The sequence below is a fragment of the Bos javanicus genome, chromosome 5 (assembly GCF_032452875.1).
Source record: "Bos javanicus breed banteng chromosome 5, ARS-OSU_banteng_1.0, whole genome shotgun sequence".
Taxonomy (NCBI): Eukaryota; Metazoa; Chordata; class Mammalia; order Artiodactyla; family Bovidae; genus Bos; species Bos javanicus.
The window spans coordinates 97,691,599-97,712,568 of record NC_083872.1 but is presented as its reverse complement, the minus strand read 5'-3'; the positions used below and the strand labels follow the sequence as shown (position 1 = coordinate 97,712,568).

Genomic DNA, 20,970 nt, shown 5'->3' with positions numbered 1-20,970 from the left:
CTTTGAATAACGCTTCTAGGACAGAAGGGACAAACTGTAGTTTCCGGTGGAGTTTTTGGCCATATGGTCTAACACTGGGAGGAACTGTCAAATGGTTTCTAGAAGCATCTACGATTTCACATTCTTTGTTGTTTTTAGGGGGTGGGGGTGCGGTGTTGTTTCTTAATTTTTAAAATAAACAATCTTCATGGTTTTCTCGGGGTCCGTGAGGATTGCCTGCTCCCAGGGACCGTCCTTCAGGGTTGCCTCTGCTAGGTCCCAACGATCCCCTCCTAGTCCCCAGGCCGCTGGAAACCACCGACCCAAACATTTATGAGCGCGCACTGTGGGAAACCTAGCTTCAGCTCCGCCCCCTCGGCGCTCCTCGGCAGAAAAACGGACGCCGCCTGGCTGAGGCTCTGTGGACATTGTAGTTTCCTTTCCAGTCCACCGCGCAGAGACCGCGGGGAGGGAAACTACAATCCCCAGAATGCTACGGTGCTACGGCAGCCGAGCGGGCCAATCCGCGCGACGCGCTCCAGCCCACCCTCCGGTCTGGGCTGCTCTCCAGGGCGTCTGTAAACACAGCCAGAGCCTGTCATGGAGGGGGAGGAGGAGGCGGCGGCGGCAGCGAAGGGAGGCGTTCTGGGCCGCCTCCAGGGTCCGCTCTGCCATTCCTGAACTGGTCCCTCGTCCCCGTGACTGTGGCATCAGGGAACCGAACTGTTAGGCGAGAGGAGGCGGTCAGAACCATATCCCCTTCTTCCCCCGGGGCGGGGCCGGGCCGGACCAGGCCGGCTGAGCCGGGGGAGGGCCGGCCTGTCTGCCGAGATGGATGACAGTAAGGTAAGTCCTGGGGTTTGCACGCTCCCCTGCCGCCGCCGCCTGCTTGTCGCTAAGTGCCCGTCCCGCCGCTGAGCCTCAGCCCCGTCCACCCAGCACCCAATAGACGTCTGCCTTAGACACCCCTGCGACTCCAGCTATGACCCCAGGTACCCAGACAAGAATTGAGGGAACAGCGGGCTGCGTTCTTCCAACAAGGGCCCACTCCGGAAAAATCACACTCAGGGCAAGCTTGTTGGTCAGCTTTTCCAGGTGGTGCAGACCCTAATGCTCCCGAGATAAGTGAAGAAGCTACTGTGCTTTTTCTTTTTGCCTTCCGTTGCCCCCAACCAGCCTTTTTCCACATTGGAGACCTAAACTAGGGCACCCTGAACCGGCCCTGTTCCCCTAGACCGTCCCCTTTTCTTCTCTCAGGCTCCTTTACTCAATGCCCCATTCATATAATCTGTTCACTCCCCCTCTGAGCTATTTTCCTGTGGTTGGTTGGAACACTCTGCTAATCTCCTGTTGCTATTCGTCCAAAGCCTGGAATCTAACCTCTAGAAAGCCTTCTTCAAGAAAAGAAGTAAATTCCTTCTTGTTAATCTATGCCCACTCCCTCTTCGCTTATGCTGGTCACTTATCCCCGCGACGTTAAGATAACAGACGATATTCATTATTGGTTAATTCATATAGTTTGTTTATAACCTTCCTGTCTTTACTCGTTAGTGTCATCTAGTTATGTGTCATGAAGATAGTGATGCCCAGTTAATTGATCATCAGCTTATTGATGTTTTAGAATGTTTAGAAAGTTCGCCTTTTTTTTCTTTAAGGCATCAGACCTTAGAATTTGCCAGTTACTCCTTCCCTCTGCTTTACTTTCCACTGTCTCTGGCATGCTGCTTTTGAGAGCTTTTTCCTTCGTTTGGGTACCCTTTCCCCCTCCACCTAACCAGTAACACTTTGCTGCTATTAAGTTTTTGTTTGACACATCCTCAGAGAGGCTGAAAAAAATCTCCATCTTCTCTGTGCTGCTTGTGTTACTCTCCATCATCTCCTCTTCCTATTCCCGTGGGAGGCTCTGAGAAAAGTGACAGCAGGGACAGCCCAGGGCACTGCTCTGGAAGTAGGACTCACCTCTAGGAACCTTTACTTGGAAAGGGGTAAAGCCCTCCTAATAGGAAGTGGGATTTCCAAGTCAGAAACAGGGAGTTCTAAAACTTTTCTAGAAAAATCAGAAGGTAATTTTCCATAACAGTCTTTGCTAGCTTGATCTTTCAGTGTTAATTTTGAAATTAAATCCGAATACTGTATCCACTGTCTTTCCTAGATACGGCTGGCTGGGAAAGGATGCCAAATTAACATAGTCTTTAGTCTCCGTGGTTGGAGACTCTCATGGTATATTCTACAGAATTTTTGGTTGTTTCTTTTTCAAACCTTTGAAATATTTAATAACTTTCTCAAAGTCTTCAGTAATCTCAAATAAATTCAAGAAAAAAAAAAACAAACCAGGATTTTGAGTTATTTTACCTGCCTATAAATCACATAGAACTTATTTCTAAAACAAGCAAGCTGTAGTGGAGGGTATGGTGTTACGGTTTTGCCTAAAAGAGTGAGGTTAAAATTTGCAAGTAGACTATTCATAACGATTCACAAGTAACTTCTTAGATGGTTCATAGGTAAGCAAAATGAATTGAGTTCTCATTCTTTACTAATTCATTGTTTTTGTGGCAGAAACCAGCAGTTTCTTTATTCTTTAATGATTTTGGAAAAGGAAATCCATTTCAGATGTATGTGGATGGATATTGCTTCTGTGAATATACTACTTTCACTTTGAATACATGTCGAAGCCATGGATGAGTAATATTTAAATGCCATGTACTGCAAGATTGGACTACTCTGTGAGGAGTCAGGCGGTATGAAACGGCCTTTTTAAAAGGCTCCCAATCCTGCCTTTCCCTGTGCTCTAATTGTTACAGTCCTGCGAAGTTGTATTGTTCTCCCAATATATCCATCCAGGCTCACACACACAACACATTTTCCCTCCCATTATGTATGGGTGATGGAGTCTCAGGTTCTGAGGGAAGCTGCAGTAGGGAAGCCGAGGGTTGGGGCTTGGAAGTGTGGTTGTGCCGGTGAGAGCATAAAAGATGACAGACGGACTGACAGAAAGGCCAGGGCAACAGGACGAGGACAGAGTGGGCAGGGTCAGCAGTCAGAGAGAAGCAGTGTTTGAATGAACAGGTCAGGAAATAGAATGACACTGTGACGACCTCTCTTTATAAAGATTCTGTATTCTGAGTTGTTTTCATCAGTGGTGATGAGTGAGTCTGCAAGAGCGCTGCATGTTCTGCTGTCTGGTTTCCTGGAGTCAGAGCAGGACAGATTGGAATGGCCGGTGCAGCTTTGCCTCCCAAGTGTCTAGCAATGTGCCTGGTACATTACATCATAGAGTACTGGTTCACAAAGACTAAGCTGGATTGGAACAGAGAGGCATTAAGGAGACTGCTCGAGGTGTAGCTGGGATTTATTAATATTCATCAATGTGATCTGCTGAGCCAGAGTATACAGACTACAGCAAACGGGAAAAAGAACACAAGAGACAGAGTGGGTATCTAAGACTGAGGGCTTGGGGAAGTGCTGAGTAGCAGATCTCAAATTCTGATTGAGCAGATCTCTACTTAACCTAGTTAGGAAGGAAAAAAAAAAATCTTGGTTGAGGTAACCTTTTTGAGCTTCTGTTTTATGTTAAATGGTCACTGCCTTTTTCCCAGGCTTTGTTGAGGATCAGAGATCATGCATAGGAAGCATCAAGTACAGAGTAAACACATACTTAGGCACCCAGAAATGTTACCATTGTTACATTACCTGGCAGCGATGTCCTTGGTCTTCTGCACAGTGCAGCAGGCACCCGAGATGCTCACTGTAGTCATTATTAGGTGTGTGCTCTTTCGTGATATTTGCAGCTGTGTTTCCCCCATACTACCCTCCTTTCTTAATGATGCTCCCAAATGGGACAGGAACAATGGAATGGGACGTGAAATGGCCCTTCCCTGTCAGATTGTGTGCGAATGGTAGTCTCTTGAGCCCACCTATGTGTCCTCCACTGGAGAAAAGTGTTTCTTTTTATGAAAGCCTTTTCTCCCTAACCTGCTGAATTCAATTATAAAGAAAATTGAAAGGAGTCATTTTCAGGGGCTTTGATCATAGAGAGTTCTTATTTCCAATTTTATATTTGACTTTCATGTTTATCAAATGAATGAATGAGTGACTTGAAATACCCTAGATAGCTGCGTTCCTGCCACAGACAAAGCTGATAAAAGATGACATTTCTGTATAGCCTAACTATAATATATAATGTATAATATATAATGCCCTATATGACATTTGCTGCTACTGCTGCTACTGCTGCTACTGCTAAGTCGCTTCAGTTGTGTCCGACTCTGTGAGACCCCATAGATGGCAGCCCACCAGGCTCCACCGTCCCTGGGATTCTCCAGGCAAGAACACTGGAGCGGGTTGCCATTGCCTTCTCCAATGCGTGAAAGTGAAGTCGCTCAGTCGTGTCCGACCCTCAGCGACCCCATGGACTGCAGCCTACCAGGCTCCTCCGTCCATGGGATTTTCCAGGCAAGAGTACTGGAGTGGGGTGCCATTGTCTTCTCCGATATGATGTTTAGGGCATCAATTTCCACTTGAGGGACTGGTGAGAAAGTCCCTCTCTGGCCTCAGAATACTGATATGAGCTGCTGTTCTTCTGCATACTTCCTTTCCACCTGAGCTCCGCACAATTATCTTAAAATGCCTTATACCTTCCTTACCCCTTATGTCTTTGTTCCATTCAGTTGTTCTGAGTAGTGCTGGTTCTCACAAAAATTTTTACTTGGCCAAAAAATCTCTTTGACATTCCCAGAACTCAGTTGGTAAGGAATCTGCCTGCAATGCAGGAAACCCAGTTTCGATCCCTGGGTCAGCAAGGTACCCTGGAGAAGTAAATGGCAACCTGCTCCAGTATTCTTGCCTGGAAAATCCCATGGATAGAGGAGACTGGTAGGCTGCAGTCCATGGGGTCACAAGAGTCAGATATGACGTAGTGAATAAACCAAACCAGAGCTGTCCTTTGGCCCCTAAAGTCCCTCCTCTTGGCCCCTTAGCCATCCTTTGCTACAGCTGGAACTGCCCTCTTTGGGCAGTGACAGAGCTCAGACACTTTCTACCTTTTCTGTCCTCCTGATCCATCCATGCTTTCAACAAGACCAAGGCAGAAGAGCCAGCTCCTTTGCCAAACTAGACAGCTTGTTAACATTTTAAATGTGCCCCCTTTTCCTGTCTAGGTCCCGTGTACATTGGGGTACCTCTGCAGATATCAGTTGAAATTGAAGTTTAAATAACCTTATTCAGAATGTTTTGTGCTTTAAGATTTTCACAAAAGTTTGTTCATTTCTCCATTCTTCATCAAACATTTGTTGGACACCTAATATGTACGAGACATTGTGCTAGACAGTAGAGATTCAGAGATGAGTAAGAGTTTATAATATTCTCAGGAACTGATGTTTCAGTGGACTAGATAAACATACAGAAAAATAACTACTGCGTGGTGAGGTGAGAAACGAGGGCAGTGACAGCAAAGTGCTTCGAGGGCACCAAGAATGGATGCCTGTCTGGGTCTGTCAGACATGGGTTCACACAGTAGGCATGAATCTGTCAGGAAGAATAGAAGTCCCCCAGAAAATGGGAAAGAGGGAACATCCTATACTAAAGCATATTGCACTGGAAAATAAGTATTTTGGTACAAGGTGGAGCAGGAGTTGGGAGATTTTCTGTAAAGGACCAGATAGTAAATATCTGTGGGCCATGTGATCTCTGTTGTAATTACTCAACTCTGCCATTGAAACGTGAAAGCAGCCATAGGCAGAACGTAATGAATGGGTGTGGCTGTATTCTGATAAAACTTTATTTCCCAAAACAGGCAGCTGGCTGACTTTAGTCGGCCAGGTGGGCTGAAGTTTGCTGATCCCTGAGCTGAGCATAAGGCACAAGTAGAGATGTGGGCAGAGACAAGGATGGAAAGATAACCAGGTGCCCGATCAGGATTTGCTTGGCAAGTTAAGCTAAGAAATTTGGGAAATCTGATTTCTACCACTTTCAAGCTATTATGATTTTGGACAGATTATTATTTTTTAAATTGAAGTATAGTTGATTTACAATAGTGCATTAGTTTCAGGTATACAGCAAAGTGATTCAGTTATATATATATTTTTCAGAGTATTTTCCATTATAGGTTATTATAAGATATTGCATATGGTTCCCTGTGCTATACAGTAAAGCCTTGTTGCTTATCTATTTTAATCTATCTGTAATGCAGGAGACCCCATTTCCATTACTAGGTCGAGAAGATCCACTGGAGAAGGAATAGGCTACCCACTCCAGTATTCCTGGGCTTCCCTGGTGGCTCAGATAGTAAAGAATCAGATGGCCCGCAATGTGGGAGACCTGGGTTTGATCCCTGGGTTGGGAAGATCCTCTGAAGGAGGGCATGGCAACGAGCTCTAGTATTCTTGCTTGGAGAATCCCCATGGACAGAGGAGCCTGGTAGGCTACAGTCCATGGGGTCACAGAGAGTTGGACATGACTGAACAACTAAACACAGTGTGTATCTATTAATCCCATAGTCCTAGTTTATCCCTACCCACCTCCCTTTTCCCTTTAGTAATCATAAATTTGTTTTCTGTCAGTGTGTCTTTTTTTTTTTTGTATATAGGCTAATTGGTATTATTTTTTAGATTCTACATTAAGTAATATAATACTTGTCTTTCTCTGACTTACTTCACTAAGTATAATATTCTCTAGGTCCATCCATGTTGCTGCAAATGGCAATATTTCTTTCATTTTTTATAACTAATATTCCATTTTATATATATATATAATATATATATATAACACACACATATGTTCATTATACACACATACACACACACACACACACACACACACACACACACACACACTATATCTTCTTAAACCAATAGTCTGCTGAGGGGCACTTGAGTTATGTCCATGTCTTGGTTATGGACTTTCATAGTGCTGCTATGATCATTGGGATGCATGTATCTTTTTGAGTTAGAGTTTTCTTCTTTTCTGAATATATACCCAGGAATGGGGTTGCCGGATCATATGGTAGCTCTCCTTTTGTTTTTAAGGAACCACCATAGTATTTTCCATAGTAACTGTACCAATTTACCTTCCCACCAACAGTGTCAGAGGGTTCCCTTTTTTCCTACACCCTCTCCAGTATTTGTTACTTGTAGACTTTTTGATGATAGCCATTCTGCCAGGTGTGAGGTAAGCACCTCATTGTGGTTTTGATTTGCATTGCTCTAACAATAAGCAACGTTGAGCATCTTTTCATGTGCCTGTTGGCTATCTGTGTGTCCTTTAGGTCTTCAGCCCATTTATTGTTTACCTTTTGATACTGAGTTATGTGAACTGTTCCTATGTTTTGGATAGTATCCCCTTGTCATTTGCATTGTTAATAAGTATTATCTACCATTCTCAAGGTTGTCTTTTTTTTTTGTTTGTTTCCTTTGCTGTGCAAAAGCTCTAAAGTTTGATTAGTGCCATTTGTTTATTTTTGCTTTTATTTTGGGACACTTTTACCTTGGGAGACTGATCAATGAAAATATTGCTATGATTTATGTTGAACAGATTATCAGAACTGTATTTCATTACCTATAAAATAGATGGGTTAACTTTATTGAGTTAGTGTAAGAGTTAAGAATGAAATGTTACATGTATTAGAAAAAAAAAAAACATAGTGCATAAGGGGTTCAAAATAAATGCTTGTTCTGTGTGACTCCTCCTCACCAGCTTGGTTACACTGCTCACAAGAAAGACCTGAGCTGAAGACGATGCTGGAGACTGTTAGAATATAGGTGTATGCAGCATGCATAAAATCCTTGAAGGATGAAGAAGGTGGACAGGAGAGAGAGCTAGAGACAGAACCCTGGCAGACTATAAAATGATCAGAAGAGGTGGAGGAATAGGATTCAACAAACTGAAAAGAAGAGGTTAGTGATATAGGAGATACACACACACACACACACACACAAAAAGGATTAGTATTCCATCTAAAGGAAGTAGGGAAAAAGTATCCACTGAATTTCAAAAATAGGAGGTGGTTTGTGAACCTAGCAAGAGAAGCTTCAACAGAGTGATGGCGCCGAAGCCGAAATGTAGTGGTTGAGGGAAAGTGGGTGGGAAGGAAGCAAAGAGAGTTGAATACAGTGTGCAGGCCGACTCAGATATACTGTAGGTTCACTTACAGACTATTGCAGTAAAGCGAATACCACAATACAGCAAGCCTCGTAAATTTTTTTGTTTCCCAATGAGTATAAAAGTTATGTTTACACTAGACGGTAGTCTGTGTAGTATAACAGTATAATGTTATTAAAGTATGCTATTTAAGTATGCTAGTAGTAGTATGACAGTATGTTATTAAAGTATGCTATTTAAGTATACAATAGCATGATCTCTTTAAAAAAAAAAAAAGTACATCATTGCTAAAAAATGCTAACCATCATCTGACAATGCCGAGTTGCCATAAACCTTCAATTTGTAAAAAAAAAAAAAAAAAAAAACGCAGTAAAGTGAAGCACAATGAAATGAGATATGTCTGCAGACCACTGTTACTGAGTCAGTCTATAATAGTTTTGGGGATTGCTAAAATATATGTATAATTGTATTACATTTAGCTTCAAACAGTTAACAGCAAGGGGAGGGGAGGATTAAGGGTTAGGCGAGGAGAGGCAGGGGTGAATACTCAGTCAGAAATGCCTGCTTTATCTTGTTTCTCCTCTGTTGACTAGAAAACCTGGCAGAGAGGTTAGCAGCAGGAAGATGGGATTAGACTTTCTCTCTTTCGGAAGAGCTGGTAAATAAAAGAGAAAAAGCCTGAACAACAGCTGTGAAGGAAGTTAAAGGAGCCTTAACCCCAAATGAAAGTGTAGCTGCTTGTTTTTTTTCTTTAAAGTGGTAAAGCGCAGTGTCTGGCCACAGTCATATGTGTCTTATTTTTCTTTAATTGATGGCAGATAAGGTTTCACTTTATGTTTTCAAAAGAAAAGTGAAACAGGCTTTCCTGCTATTTTCCTTCTTAGCTGGGGTTGATGCTACCACTTCATGTAAATACAGTAGTTCTTGTACACTTAACAACTTGAAACTTTGATGAGTTGCCTTAAGAATTAGAGCATTAGGATGGAAATAAGTGCAAGAGGGGTGGTAAAATAATAAGAGTTATTGATTGGTTTTTCAGATTTTATATCCCTTATGAGAGAGGTTTCGTTTTCTTTTTTCTCTTTTTTTAAAAAAAAATTTACAACTTTTATAAGCTGGTGGTATGGTGGTCATAGTAATACCAATTTAAATTAAATTGCAAAATATTGTTAATTTTTCTTTGCATTTATTCATTCAGTCATCAGTCTTTGAATAAATGTCTGTCTCTGGGCCAGATGCAATGGGGACTGGAGAAGAAATAGCGCAGCTTCTGTGCCCGAGGTGCTCACATCGCCTGAAGGCAACAGAACTTAAATCTGTGAGGCCACTCTAACATACAGTTCAGTGTGCTATTGACTGTATGTTCCAGAAATATGGAGAAGAAAAGTAACATGTGGACAGAAGTGACTGTCAGCAAGAGCTTTGCAGAATGAGGGCCAGGGCTGACTGTAACCAAAGAAAGCTTAGTATTTGCTGGTTTGGATGGTGGGATGGGGGTGGGCGGTGTGAAGAGGGAACATTTAGAGAATTGGTGAGGACAAGTAGGAATTCAGGGGGCAGGGTGAGGTCCCTAAGGACACTGGCATGACTTGCTGGGGTAAATGAAAGAGAAAAATGGCTTGGTGAGTGAGAGCCTGGATGTAGCATGTTGAAGAATGGCCTCTAGAAAGATATATCCACGTGCTAGCCCCTGGAACCTGTGGATATCACCTTATATGGATAAAGAGGGAATACTAGATGGCCCCAAATGTGATTTAGGTAAGGATTTGAGAGGATGAGTGTACCTTGGATTCTCTGAATGAGCTGTAAATCCAGTGATAAATGTCCTCCTAAGAGTGAGGCCAAGGGAGATTTGAGAAACAGAGGTGGAGGCAATGTGACCTCAGAGGCAGTGATTGGACTGATGTGGCCACAGATGAAGGAATGCTCATGGCCACCAGCAGCTCCTGCAAGCGACAAAGGATGACTTCTCCCCTAGAGCCTCTAGAGGGAGTGCAGTCCTGCCAAGAACAGAGAGAATACATGTCTGTTGTTTTCAGCCACCAAGTTTGTGGTAATTGTTACAGCAGCCACAGGAAACTGGATTTGGTGACCTAGTAAGCAGAGCTGAGCCAGAGGTCTTTTCTTGAGCTGCAAAGAGACACAGCCTCAGTTGAGTTCAGTCTCTCAGTCGTGTCCAACTCTTTGTGACCCCATGAACAGCAGCACGCCAGGCCTTCCTGTCCATCACCAACTGCCGGAGTCCACCTAAACCCACGTCCATTGAGTCGGTGATGTTATCTAACCATCTCATCCTGTCGTCCCCTTCTCCTCCTGTCTTCAATCTTTCCCAGCATCAGGGTCTTTTCAGATGAGTCAGCTCTTTGCATCAGGTGGCCAAAATATTGGAGTTTTAGGTTCACATCAGTCCTTCCAATGAACACCCAGGACTGATTTCCTTTAGGATGGACTGGTTGGATCTCCTTGCAGTCCAAGGGACTCTCAAGAGTCTTCTCCAACACCACAGTTCAAAAGCATTGATTCTTCGGCGCTCAGATTTCTTTATAGTCCAACTCTCACATCCATACATTACTACTGGAAAAACTATAGCCTTGACTAGACGGATTTTTGTTGACAAAGTAATGTCTCTGCTTTTTAATATGCTGTCTAGGTTGGTCATAACTTTCCTTCCAAGGAGTAAGCGTCTTTTAATTTCATGGCTGCAGTCACCATCTGCAGTGATTTTGGAGCCCCCAAAAATAAAGTCTGACACTGTTTCCACTGTTTCCCCATCTATTTGCCATGAAGTGATGGGACCGGATGCCATGATCTTAATTTTTCTGAATGTTGAGCTTTAAGCCAACTTTTTCGCTCTCCTCTTTCACTTTCATCAAGAGGCTCTTTAGTTCCTCTTCACTTTCTGCCATAAGGGTGGTGTCATCTGCATACCCGAGGTTATTGATATTTCTCCCAGCAGTCTTGATTCCAGCTGTGCTTCTTCCAGCCCAGTGTTTCTCATGATGTACTCTGCTGCTGCTGCTGCTGCTAAGTCGCTTCAGTCGTGTCTGACTCTGTGAGACCCCATAGACGGCAGCCCACTAGGCTCCCCCGTCCCTGGGATTCTCCAGGCAAGAACACTGGAGCGGGTTGCCATTTCCTTCTCCAGTGCATGAAAGTGAAAAGTGAAAGTGAAGTCGCTCAGTGGTGTCCGACTCTTATCGACCCCATGGACTGCAGCCTACCAGGCTCCTCCGTCCATGGGATTTTCCAGGGAAGAGTACTGGAGTGGGGTGCCATTGCCTTCTCCAATGTACTCTGCATATAAGTTAAATAAGCAGAGTGACAATATACAGCCTTGATGTACTCCTTTTCCTATTTGGGACCAGTCTGTTGTTCCATATCCAGTTCTAACTGTTGCTTCCTGACCTGCATACAGGTTTCTCAAGAGGCAGGTCAGGTGGTCTGGTATTCCCATCTCTTTCAGAATTTTCCACAGTTTATTGTGATCCACACAGTCAAAGGCTTTGGTATAGTCAATAAAGCAGAAATAGATGTTTTTCTGGAACTCTCTTGCTTTTTCGATGATCCAGGGAATGTTGGCAATTTGATCTCTGATTCCTTTGCCTTTTCTAAAACCAGCTTGAACATCAGGAAGTTCACAGTTCACGTATTGCTGAAGCCTGGCTTGGAGAATTTTGAGCATTACTTTACTAGCGTGTGAGATGAGTGCAATTGTGCAGTAGTTTGAGCATTCTTTGGCATTGCCTTTCTTTGGGATTGGAATGAAAACTGACCTTTACCAGTCCTGTGGCCACTGCTGAGTTTTCCAAATTTGCTGACATATTGAGTGCAGCACTTTCACAGCATCATCTTTCAGGATTTGAAATCGCTCAACTGGAATTCCATCACCTCCACTAGCTTTGTTCGTAGTGATACTTCCTAAGGCCCACTTGACTTCGCATTCCAGGATGTCTGGCTCTAGGTGAGTGATCACACCATCATGATTATTTGGGTCGTGAATATCTAGGGGCCCTTAAAGTTTATTCATTTCTGTAATGATTAGGTATTACTTTTTCACAATAAAGAAAAACACACTAAAGTTATTTTAATAAGTGGAAAAGAAAAGTTAATTTGGATGTTCTTTGTAAGATAGATTAACCAAGGAAGTTAAGGACAGACATGGAGACATGGAAGAGAGACCTGCCAGGAACCTGTGGTAATAGTCTGTAAGTAGGGTAGTGATGTAGGAGGAATAGAAAAGAAGAACTAAATCAGGGATTTTGTAAAGGAGTAAATTGGCATGACTTCAGTGAGTGGGCATGGAGAGTTGAGGGAAATTTCAAAGAAGCATAAAGTGAAAACATTTGTTACTTAATCTCCTCACCACTCCCCCCATCAAGTGACTAGTGAGTTGGAGTAAATGAATCTAGTCATTAAATGAGTGACTATTTAGCATTAATATAGCAGTGCATATAAAGCATCTGTCAGTTTTAGTCTCTTCAGGGAATTACGTGTTCAGGTTAATGAGTCCTACCTGGGAATCTAGAAGGGAAATAGTCATGCTTGATGATAGTCATCTTGTGACAAGCTGCTATGATGCTAATCAGGGGACTTGGGTTCTAGGCTTTGCTTTGATGTTGAAAATCTTTGAACTAAAATTAGGTCATCCATGCGATGGAACAAGATAGAAAGCCCAGAAATAAACCCATGCACCTATGGGTACCTTATTTTTGACAAAGGAGGCAAGAATATACAATGGGGCAAAGACAGCCTCTTCAATAAATGGTGCTGGGAAAACTGGACTGCTACATGTTTAGAGCACTTCCTAACACCACACCAAAAGATAAACTCAAAATGGATTAAAGACCTAAATGTAAGACCAGAAACTATAGAACTCTTAGAAGAAAACAGGCAGAACACTAGATGACTTAAACCAAAGCAAGATCCTCTATGACCCACCTCCTAGAGTAATGGAAATAAAAACAAAAGTAGACAAGTGGGACCTGATTAAACTTAAGAGCTTTTCCACAGCAAAGGAAACTGTAGGCAAGGTGAAAGGACAACCCTCAGAGTGGGAGAAAATAATAGCAAATGAAACAACTGACAACGGATTGATTTCCAAAATATACAAGCAGCTCTTACAACTCAATACCAGAAAAACAAACAACCCAATCAAAAAGTGGGGAAAAGACCTAACAGACATTTCTCCAAAGAAGACATACAGATGGCTAACGAACACATGAAAAGATGCTCAATATTGCTCATTATTAGAAAAACGCAAATCAAAACTACAATGAGATATCACCTCACACTGGTCAGAATGGCCATCATCAAAAAGTCTACAAACAATAAATGCTGGAGAGGGTGTGGAGAAAAGGGAACGCTCTTGCCCTGTTGGTGGGAATGTAAATTGATACAGCCACTATGAAATACGGTATGGAGATTCCTTAAAAAACTAGGAATAAAACTACCATATGACCCAGCAATCCCACTCCTAGGCATATACCCTGAGGAAACCAAAATTGAAAAAGACACGTGTACCCAGTGTTCACTGAAGCACTGTTTACGATAGCTAGAACACGGAAGCAACCTAGATGTCCATCGACAGATGAATGGATAAAGGAGTTGTGGTACATATACACAAGGGAACATTACTCAGCCATAAAAGGGAACACCTTTGAGTCAGTTCTAATGAGGTGGATGAACTTAGAACCTATCATACAGAGTAAGTGAGTCAGAAAGAGAAAGTTAAATATTGTATTCTAATGCATATATATGGAATCTAGAAAAGTGGTACTGAAGAATTTACTTACAGGGCAGCAGTGGAGAAGCAGACATAGAGAACAGACTTACAGACACGGAGAGAGGGGAGGAGAGGGTGAGATGTGTGGAAAGAGTAACATGGAAACTTACATTACCATGTGTAATACAGATAGCCAACGGGAATTTGCTGTGTGGCTCAGGAACTCAACAGGGGCTCTGTATCAACCTAGAGGGGTGGGATGGGGAGGGAGATGGTAGGGAAGTTCAAAGGGAGGGGATATATGTATACCTATGGCTGATCAGGTTGAGGTTTGACAGAAAACAAAGTTCTGTAAAGCAATTATCCTTCAATAAAAAATAAAAACATTGGGTCATCCATGAAATAGATCACCGTGTGTGTTGTGTGTGTGCCTGCGTGCGCTCACACATGCACGCATGCATGTGCATCTCCTTACCAGCAGCATATAAAGCTGGTGGTATGTTTGCCCTTTATAATGTTATTGCCCTTTATAATGTTATTATATGTCTGCTGCATTTCACAAGTCAAAATACATTAAAGGTAAGGACCCTATCTTCTTGTATTAACATTTCTAGAGTTTGACAGTGTTTGGGGCAAAGTGAGTGTTCAGTAAATGGTTGTTGAATAAATAAATGAATTTTCCCCACCTTAACTGAAAAAGGTGAGGATAACAGTTTTCCCCTCCAGTGGTGTGAAATAATGTGAGCTGCCATGTGGAGGGTTAGGGTTAGGGCTTGTCGGCAGAGAGAATGAGTGCTGTCTCCCTGCACACCCTGAGTTGGCTCTGAATTTGTTTTTGTGTTTGTTCTGAAAACACTGAAAGTAAAATGATACAAAAATCTTTGGAATAGGACTTCCTCTGGACACTGGAGTCTTCCTTTTTTGAAGAAGCCCCTGAAGGACTTGCACCTAAATCATGACTCCTCTTTCCACGGAAATTAAACCCACTGACTGGGGAGCCGGTCGGAGAAGGCAGTGGCACCCCACTCCAGTACTCTTGCCTGGAAAATCCCATGGACGGAGGAGCCCAGTAGGCTACGGTCCATGGCGTCGCTAGGAGTCGGACACGACTGAGTGACTCCACTTTCACTTTTCATTTTCATGCATTGGAGAAGGAAATGGCAACCCACTCCAGTGTTCTTGCCTGGAGAATCCCAGGGACAGGGAAGCCTGGTGGGCTGCTGTCTCTGGGGTCTCACAGAGTCAGACACAACTGAAGTGACTTAGTAGCAGCAACAGCAGCAGCAGCATGCTCAAACCTTCCACCCCCGTCATGTTTTTTTCCTCCTCATCTGCTTGTGTCTCTGTGGCACCTTCATTTTTCCTTTGCTGCTGTTTTCTGTTCTCTAAGGTTCATGTCATTTTTAAAAATAGCCCATACTATAAAATTCATCCTTTACAAATATACAATTTTGTGATTTTTTTTTTTAGTGTATTTATTCAGAGTTTGCAGTGATCACCACTGTCTATTGATAATTCTAGAACATTTTCATCACCCCCAAAAGAATCCCTTATAAATAAACTGAGGTATATCCATATAATGGAGGAAGTTACTCATATTATTTAGTGATTAAAAAGAAGCACATTATTAAGCTCCAAAAAGGTGTGAAGGAACTTAAATGCATATTGCTAAGTGAAAGAAGCCAGTTTGAATAAGGTTACATACTACAAACTGTACAACTCCACTACATGACATTCTGGAAAAGGCGAAGCTATAGAGATAGTAATAAAAGTCAGTGCTTGCCAAGGTTTCAGGGTGAGGGGGGAGGAATAGGTAGAGTGCAGGAGGTTTTCGGACAGTGGAAATACTCTGTATGATACTGCAGTGGCAGATGGGTTTGTCAGAACCCACAGAATTATACAACAGAGAGTGAACTCTCAAGTAAACTATGGTCTTTACTTATTAATACCAACATGAGGCTCATCAGTTGTAACAAATGTACCATGCTAATGCAGGATGTTAATAGAGGAGACTGTGTGGGCAGAGAGAGAGGATATATGGAACTCTCTGTACTTTCTGCTGAATTTTCTTGTAAACCTAAAACAGATCTTAAAAACAATCTATTCATTTAAAAAACAAACAACAAGCCCTTTAGCAGTCACTCCCTATTCTCTCCCTCCCCTTCTCAGCCCTAAGCAACCACTGATATGCTTTCTGTTGCTGTACATTGCCTGCTCTAGACAGTCTGTATAAATGGAATCTTACACCCTTTTGTATTTCCACTTCTTTCTCTTGGCATGTTTTCAAGGTTCAGTCACGTTTTACCGTGTATCAGCACTTCATTCCCTTGTATGGCTGAACAATGTTCCACTGTTTGGATCCACCATATTTTGTTACCCATTCATCAACCTTTGCACATTTGGTTGGTTTCCATTTTTTACCCATCATGAATAATGAATGGTGCCCTGAACATCTGTGTACAATTTCTTATGTGGATGTATGTTTTCATTTCTTTTGGAGATAAAACAAGACATAGAATTTCTGAGTCATATGGTAATTCTGTGTTTAATATTTTGGAGGAACTGGCAAACTGTTTTCCAAAGTGGCCGCCATTTTCCATTCCCATCAACCATGTATGAAGCTTCCATTCCTCCACATCTGTACCAATACTTGTTCTGGGCTGTCTTTTTGATTACACAGCAGCAGCAGCCATCCTAGTGGGTTTAAAGAGGTATCTCATGATTTTGATTCACATTTCCCTAATGACGTTAAGCATTTTTTCATATGTTTATTGGCATATGTCTTTGGAGAACTGTCTGTTCAAATATTCTGCCCACATTCTAATTGGATTATTTATCTTTTTATTGTTGAGTGTGAGTGTTATATTCTGGGTATGTCTCTTATGTGATTTACAGTTCTTTTCCATTGATCTCTATGTCTGTCCTTGTGCCAGTACCACACTATCTTTATTCCTATTGCTTTCTAATAAGTTTTGAAATCAGAAAGTGGGAGTCCTCTGCCTTTGTTCTTTTAAAAGATTGCTTTGGCTATTTTGGGTCCATTGTATTTCCATATGAATTTTAGGATTATCTTGTCAATTTATGCAAAAAGTCATCTGGAATTTTGATAGAAATTGTGTTGAATCTGTAGCTCAGTTTGGGGAGTACTCATCTTAACAGTATTAAGTCTACCAACCCATTAACAGGGAATGTCTTTTTATTATATCTTATTTAATTTCTTACAGTGATTTTTGTGGTTTTCAGTATACAAGTCTTGCAGTTCTTTCATTAAATTTATTCCTAAATATTTTATTATTTTTGATACTATTCTAAATGGAATGTTTCCATAATTTCATTTTCAGCTTGTTCATTGTGTATAGAAACACAACTGATATTTTTATCTTGATCTTGTATCTTGCAACTTTGTTCAACTCATGAGTTCTAATAGTTTTTTTGCAGATTCCTTAGAATTTTCTGTATATAAGATCATATCATCCTCAAATAGAAATTTTCCTTTATAATCTGAATGCCTTCTTTCTTTTTCTTGATTGCTGTGGCTAGAACCTCCAACACAATGTTGAATAGACATGACTGGAGAGGACAGAATCCTTGTTTTGTTTCTGATCTTTGGAGAAAGATTTCAGTCTTTCACCTCTACATGATGTTGGCTGTGGGTGTTTGTTTCATAGATGCTCTTTACCAGGTTGAAGTTCCCTTCTATTCCTAGTTTTTTGAAGGTTTGCTTTTTTAAATAATATAAGGGTGTTGTATTTGTCAAGCGCTTTTACTGAGTCTGTTGAGATGAACATGTAATTTTTGTCTTTTCTCCTATTGATATGGTATATTACAGTAATTGATTTTTGGTTGTTAAACCAACCTTTATTCCTGGGATAAATCATCCAGTTATGGTATATAATCCTCTTTATATGCTGTTAGATTTAGTTTGCTAGTATTTTATTAAAGATTTTTCCATCTATATTCTTAAGACATGTTGGTCTATAGTTTTCTTATATCTTGGTTTTTTGTTATCAGGCTAATTTTGGCTCATTGAATGAACTTGGTATGTTCTTTCCTCTTGTTTTTTTGGAAGGGTTTGTAAAGAATTAGTGTTAATTCTTTAAAATGCTTGGTTAATTTACCAATGAAGTCACCTGGACCTGGACTTTTCTTTATGGGAAATTTTTTGATTACTCTTTCAGTCTCTTTATTTGTCATAAGTCTTTTTAGATTTTTTTATTCCTTCTTGAGTCACTCTTGCTACTTTTTATCTTTCTAGAAATTTGTCCATTTCAACTAGGTTATCTGGTTTTTTGGCATACAATTTTTCATAGTCTTCTCTTGTAATCATTTTTACTTTGGTAAAGGTAATAGTGATGTCTTTTCTTTCAGTTTTGAGTTTAGGGTTTTGAACATTTTCTCTTGTTCGATCAGTCTAGCTAAAGGTTTGTCAATTTTGTTGGTCTTTTTGAAGCACCAGCTTTTGGTTTGATTGTTTTTTCATTCTCTGTTTTATTTATATCTACTCTGATTATATTATTTCTTTCCATCAACTTGTTTTCAGTTTAATTTGCTCTTTTTTTCTAGTTTCTTAGGGTAAAAAGTTAGGTTATTGCCTTTAAAATCTTTCTTAATTTAGGTGTTTGTAGCTACTTCTGAGCACTGCTTTAGCTGTATCTTAAAAGTTTTGGTATGTTGTATTTTCCTGTTCATTCATCTCAAAGTATTTTTCTGATTTCCCTTGTGATCTCTTCTATGACTCATTGGTTACTTAGGAATGTCTTCTGTGGGTTTTTTAAAATTTTTATTTATTTTTTAATATATTTTTTTGGCTGCGTGGCATGTGGGATGTTAGTTCCCTAATCAGGGATCAGACCTGCACGCCCTGCATTGTAAATGTGAAGTCTTAACCACTGGACCGCCAGGGAAGTCTGTCTTTTGTGTTTTATCTGTCATATTTATTAAACATTTATTGTGAACTCATTGTGAAACCCTAGGTGGTAAAGAATGCTCAGTGGTAAAGAATCCGCCTGCCAATGCAGGCAACACAAGAGATGTGGGTTCAGTCTCTGAGCCAGGAAGATCCCCTGGAGAAGGGAATGGCAACCCACTCCAGTATCCTTGCCTGGAAAATTCCATGGACAGAGGAGCCTGGCGGTACAGTCTGTGAGGTTGCAAAGAGTCAGACATGACTGAGCGCATGCAACACGAAACTGAAATCTAACATCCCTAATATCCTGCCTTTGTTAAATAAGTTTGCTGTGCAGAGCAAGAAAAAGCATTGGCTAGCAGGTTGCTTTTCTTAATGCTGGGTGTTAGGGACACAGGCCTTGTGAGTGTTTCCCCTAGGACCTTCTGTCCTGAGCTAACAAATATGTCTTGGGGAGGAAAAGGAGGTAAAATGGATGGTGGATAAAGTACACTGTTTTAAAAACAGCTGTTTAAACTTTTATGTGGTCCTGTGTTAGTAGAAGTAAAATTAGAACAGGAAAAAAAGTTAAATTGGAGAGTTATTTTAATAGTTTTCTTTGGAGTCGGTGTTGTGCACAAATTAGTACTTTTATTTAGCCACATTAATGTGCTTCCTCAGAGAATGAGAGTATGTGGTTGCCTTTGAATTTATGAAAATTTTAAGAAGCATTAATAAGAATAACTTTTGTTTCAGACATATTTAAGGAATTCGTGGGGTTGATTTCAGTTTTAGTTCCTGGTTCCTCATTTCTAATTAACTTCCCTTATCCATCCCCCAAGGTTTATGGCGTATGAAATACGTAAAGTTCAGTTGTTAAGGCAACTATTATACTAACCTGCGTTTGTATGATGATAATCCCCTCCTTTTTTAAACAAAGTGCTTTCATACATTATTTTACTTAAGATTTACAATAATCCTGTGATGTGCTTGACTCTCTTGAAAACTGGTACATTAATCAGATTTTAGCTGGCACCAAAAGCCAAAATTTCAGTTTATTACTGACTGAGGAAAAATTAAGCTAGAGAAGTGGTGGTTATGTGGTCTTAAATGTAATTTTACAGATGATGTAAAGTACAGGAACCCTGGATTTATTTACTCTGCCTTTCTAATTTAAAAAAAAAAGGAAATAGTTGCAATTTAAATATTTTACTTCCATGAAAACTAAACAAAGGGTTATACCTTTTGTTTGATTTTTATGACTACACTAAGTTTGTGTAAAAAAAATCAGTGAAGTTTGTGCAGTACACTATGTCCTTCTGACTTCTCAAAGGCGCCATTCCTGAATTCCATTCCTGAATTAATTAATTAAAAACAGCAATATATGAAGATACTGGTTTGTAATGGTGTGTGATTGATGACTCATTTTACTATATAAAGAATAGATGTGATTACCGTTTATTTCACTAAGGACATGGGTTTAGGCTATAAATATATTGCTTTTTGGGAGAAGGCAATGGCGACCCACTCCAGTACTCTTGCCTAGAAAATCCCATGGACAGAGGAGCCTGGTGGGCTGCAGTCCATGGGGCCGCTAAGAGTTGGACACGACTGAGCAAATTCACGTTCACTTTTCACTTTAATGCACTGGAGAAGGAAATGGCAACCCACTCCAGTGTTCTTGCCTGGAGAATCCCAGGGACGGGGAGCCTGGTGGGCTGCCGTCTCTGAGGTCGCACAGAGTTGGACACAACTGAAGTAACTTAGCAGCATATTGCTTTTTAAAAACTATCAATAGCAAATATACTATGTTTTATTGAAGGGTGATTTCAAAATACTTCATTAAAATTGCACAGTTGATAAGCATAATTTAAAATTTAGCCCATAGTAATACTTGGATCAGCTAGTTACCCAGCAATTGCTAATTGTATACTTAACTGTGAAGAAAAGTTCCCAGGCGTGTATATTATTATACTGAAATTTAAAAAACGTGATGATACAGAATAGGAAAGCTTTAAAAGACCAGTTTTTGAAAAGTTCAAACTAATTTGGGAGTAGCACTGAAGCAGTTAGCTTTGAAGATGGTGGTAGAAAGGAAAGATTTTTTTTCCAAGAGCCTCGGAGTATTCAGTCTCATTTCAGAGCCACTCTATAAAATGCTGGATGCAATGGTTAGCTGTCATATTGTGACACAGGATTTGGTAAATGTAGCCGACTCACATATGAAATTTGGTTTTCCTGATCTAACCATGATACTAAGCAATGATCTGATCTTTACAAGGTACTGGGC

General features: G+C 40.9%; 1 protein-coding gene across 1 annotated transcript in view; it reads left to right on the top strand.

Moving 5' to 3' along the window:
• Nucleotides 1–500: 500 nt before the first annotated feature.
• Nucleotides 501–20,970, top strand: part of CREBL2 (cAMP responsive element binding protein like 2) — a 29,600-nt gene continuing 9,130 nt past the window's right edge. Inside the window, exon 1 of the mRNA XM_061417810.1 lies at nucleotides 501–825. Coding sequence (XP_061273794.1) covers nucleotides 811–825 — 15 coding nt within the window. The 5' untranslated portion in view covers nucleotides 501–810. The remainder of the gene's footprint in view (nucleotides 826–20,970) is intronic.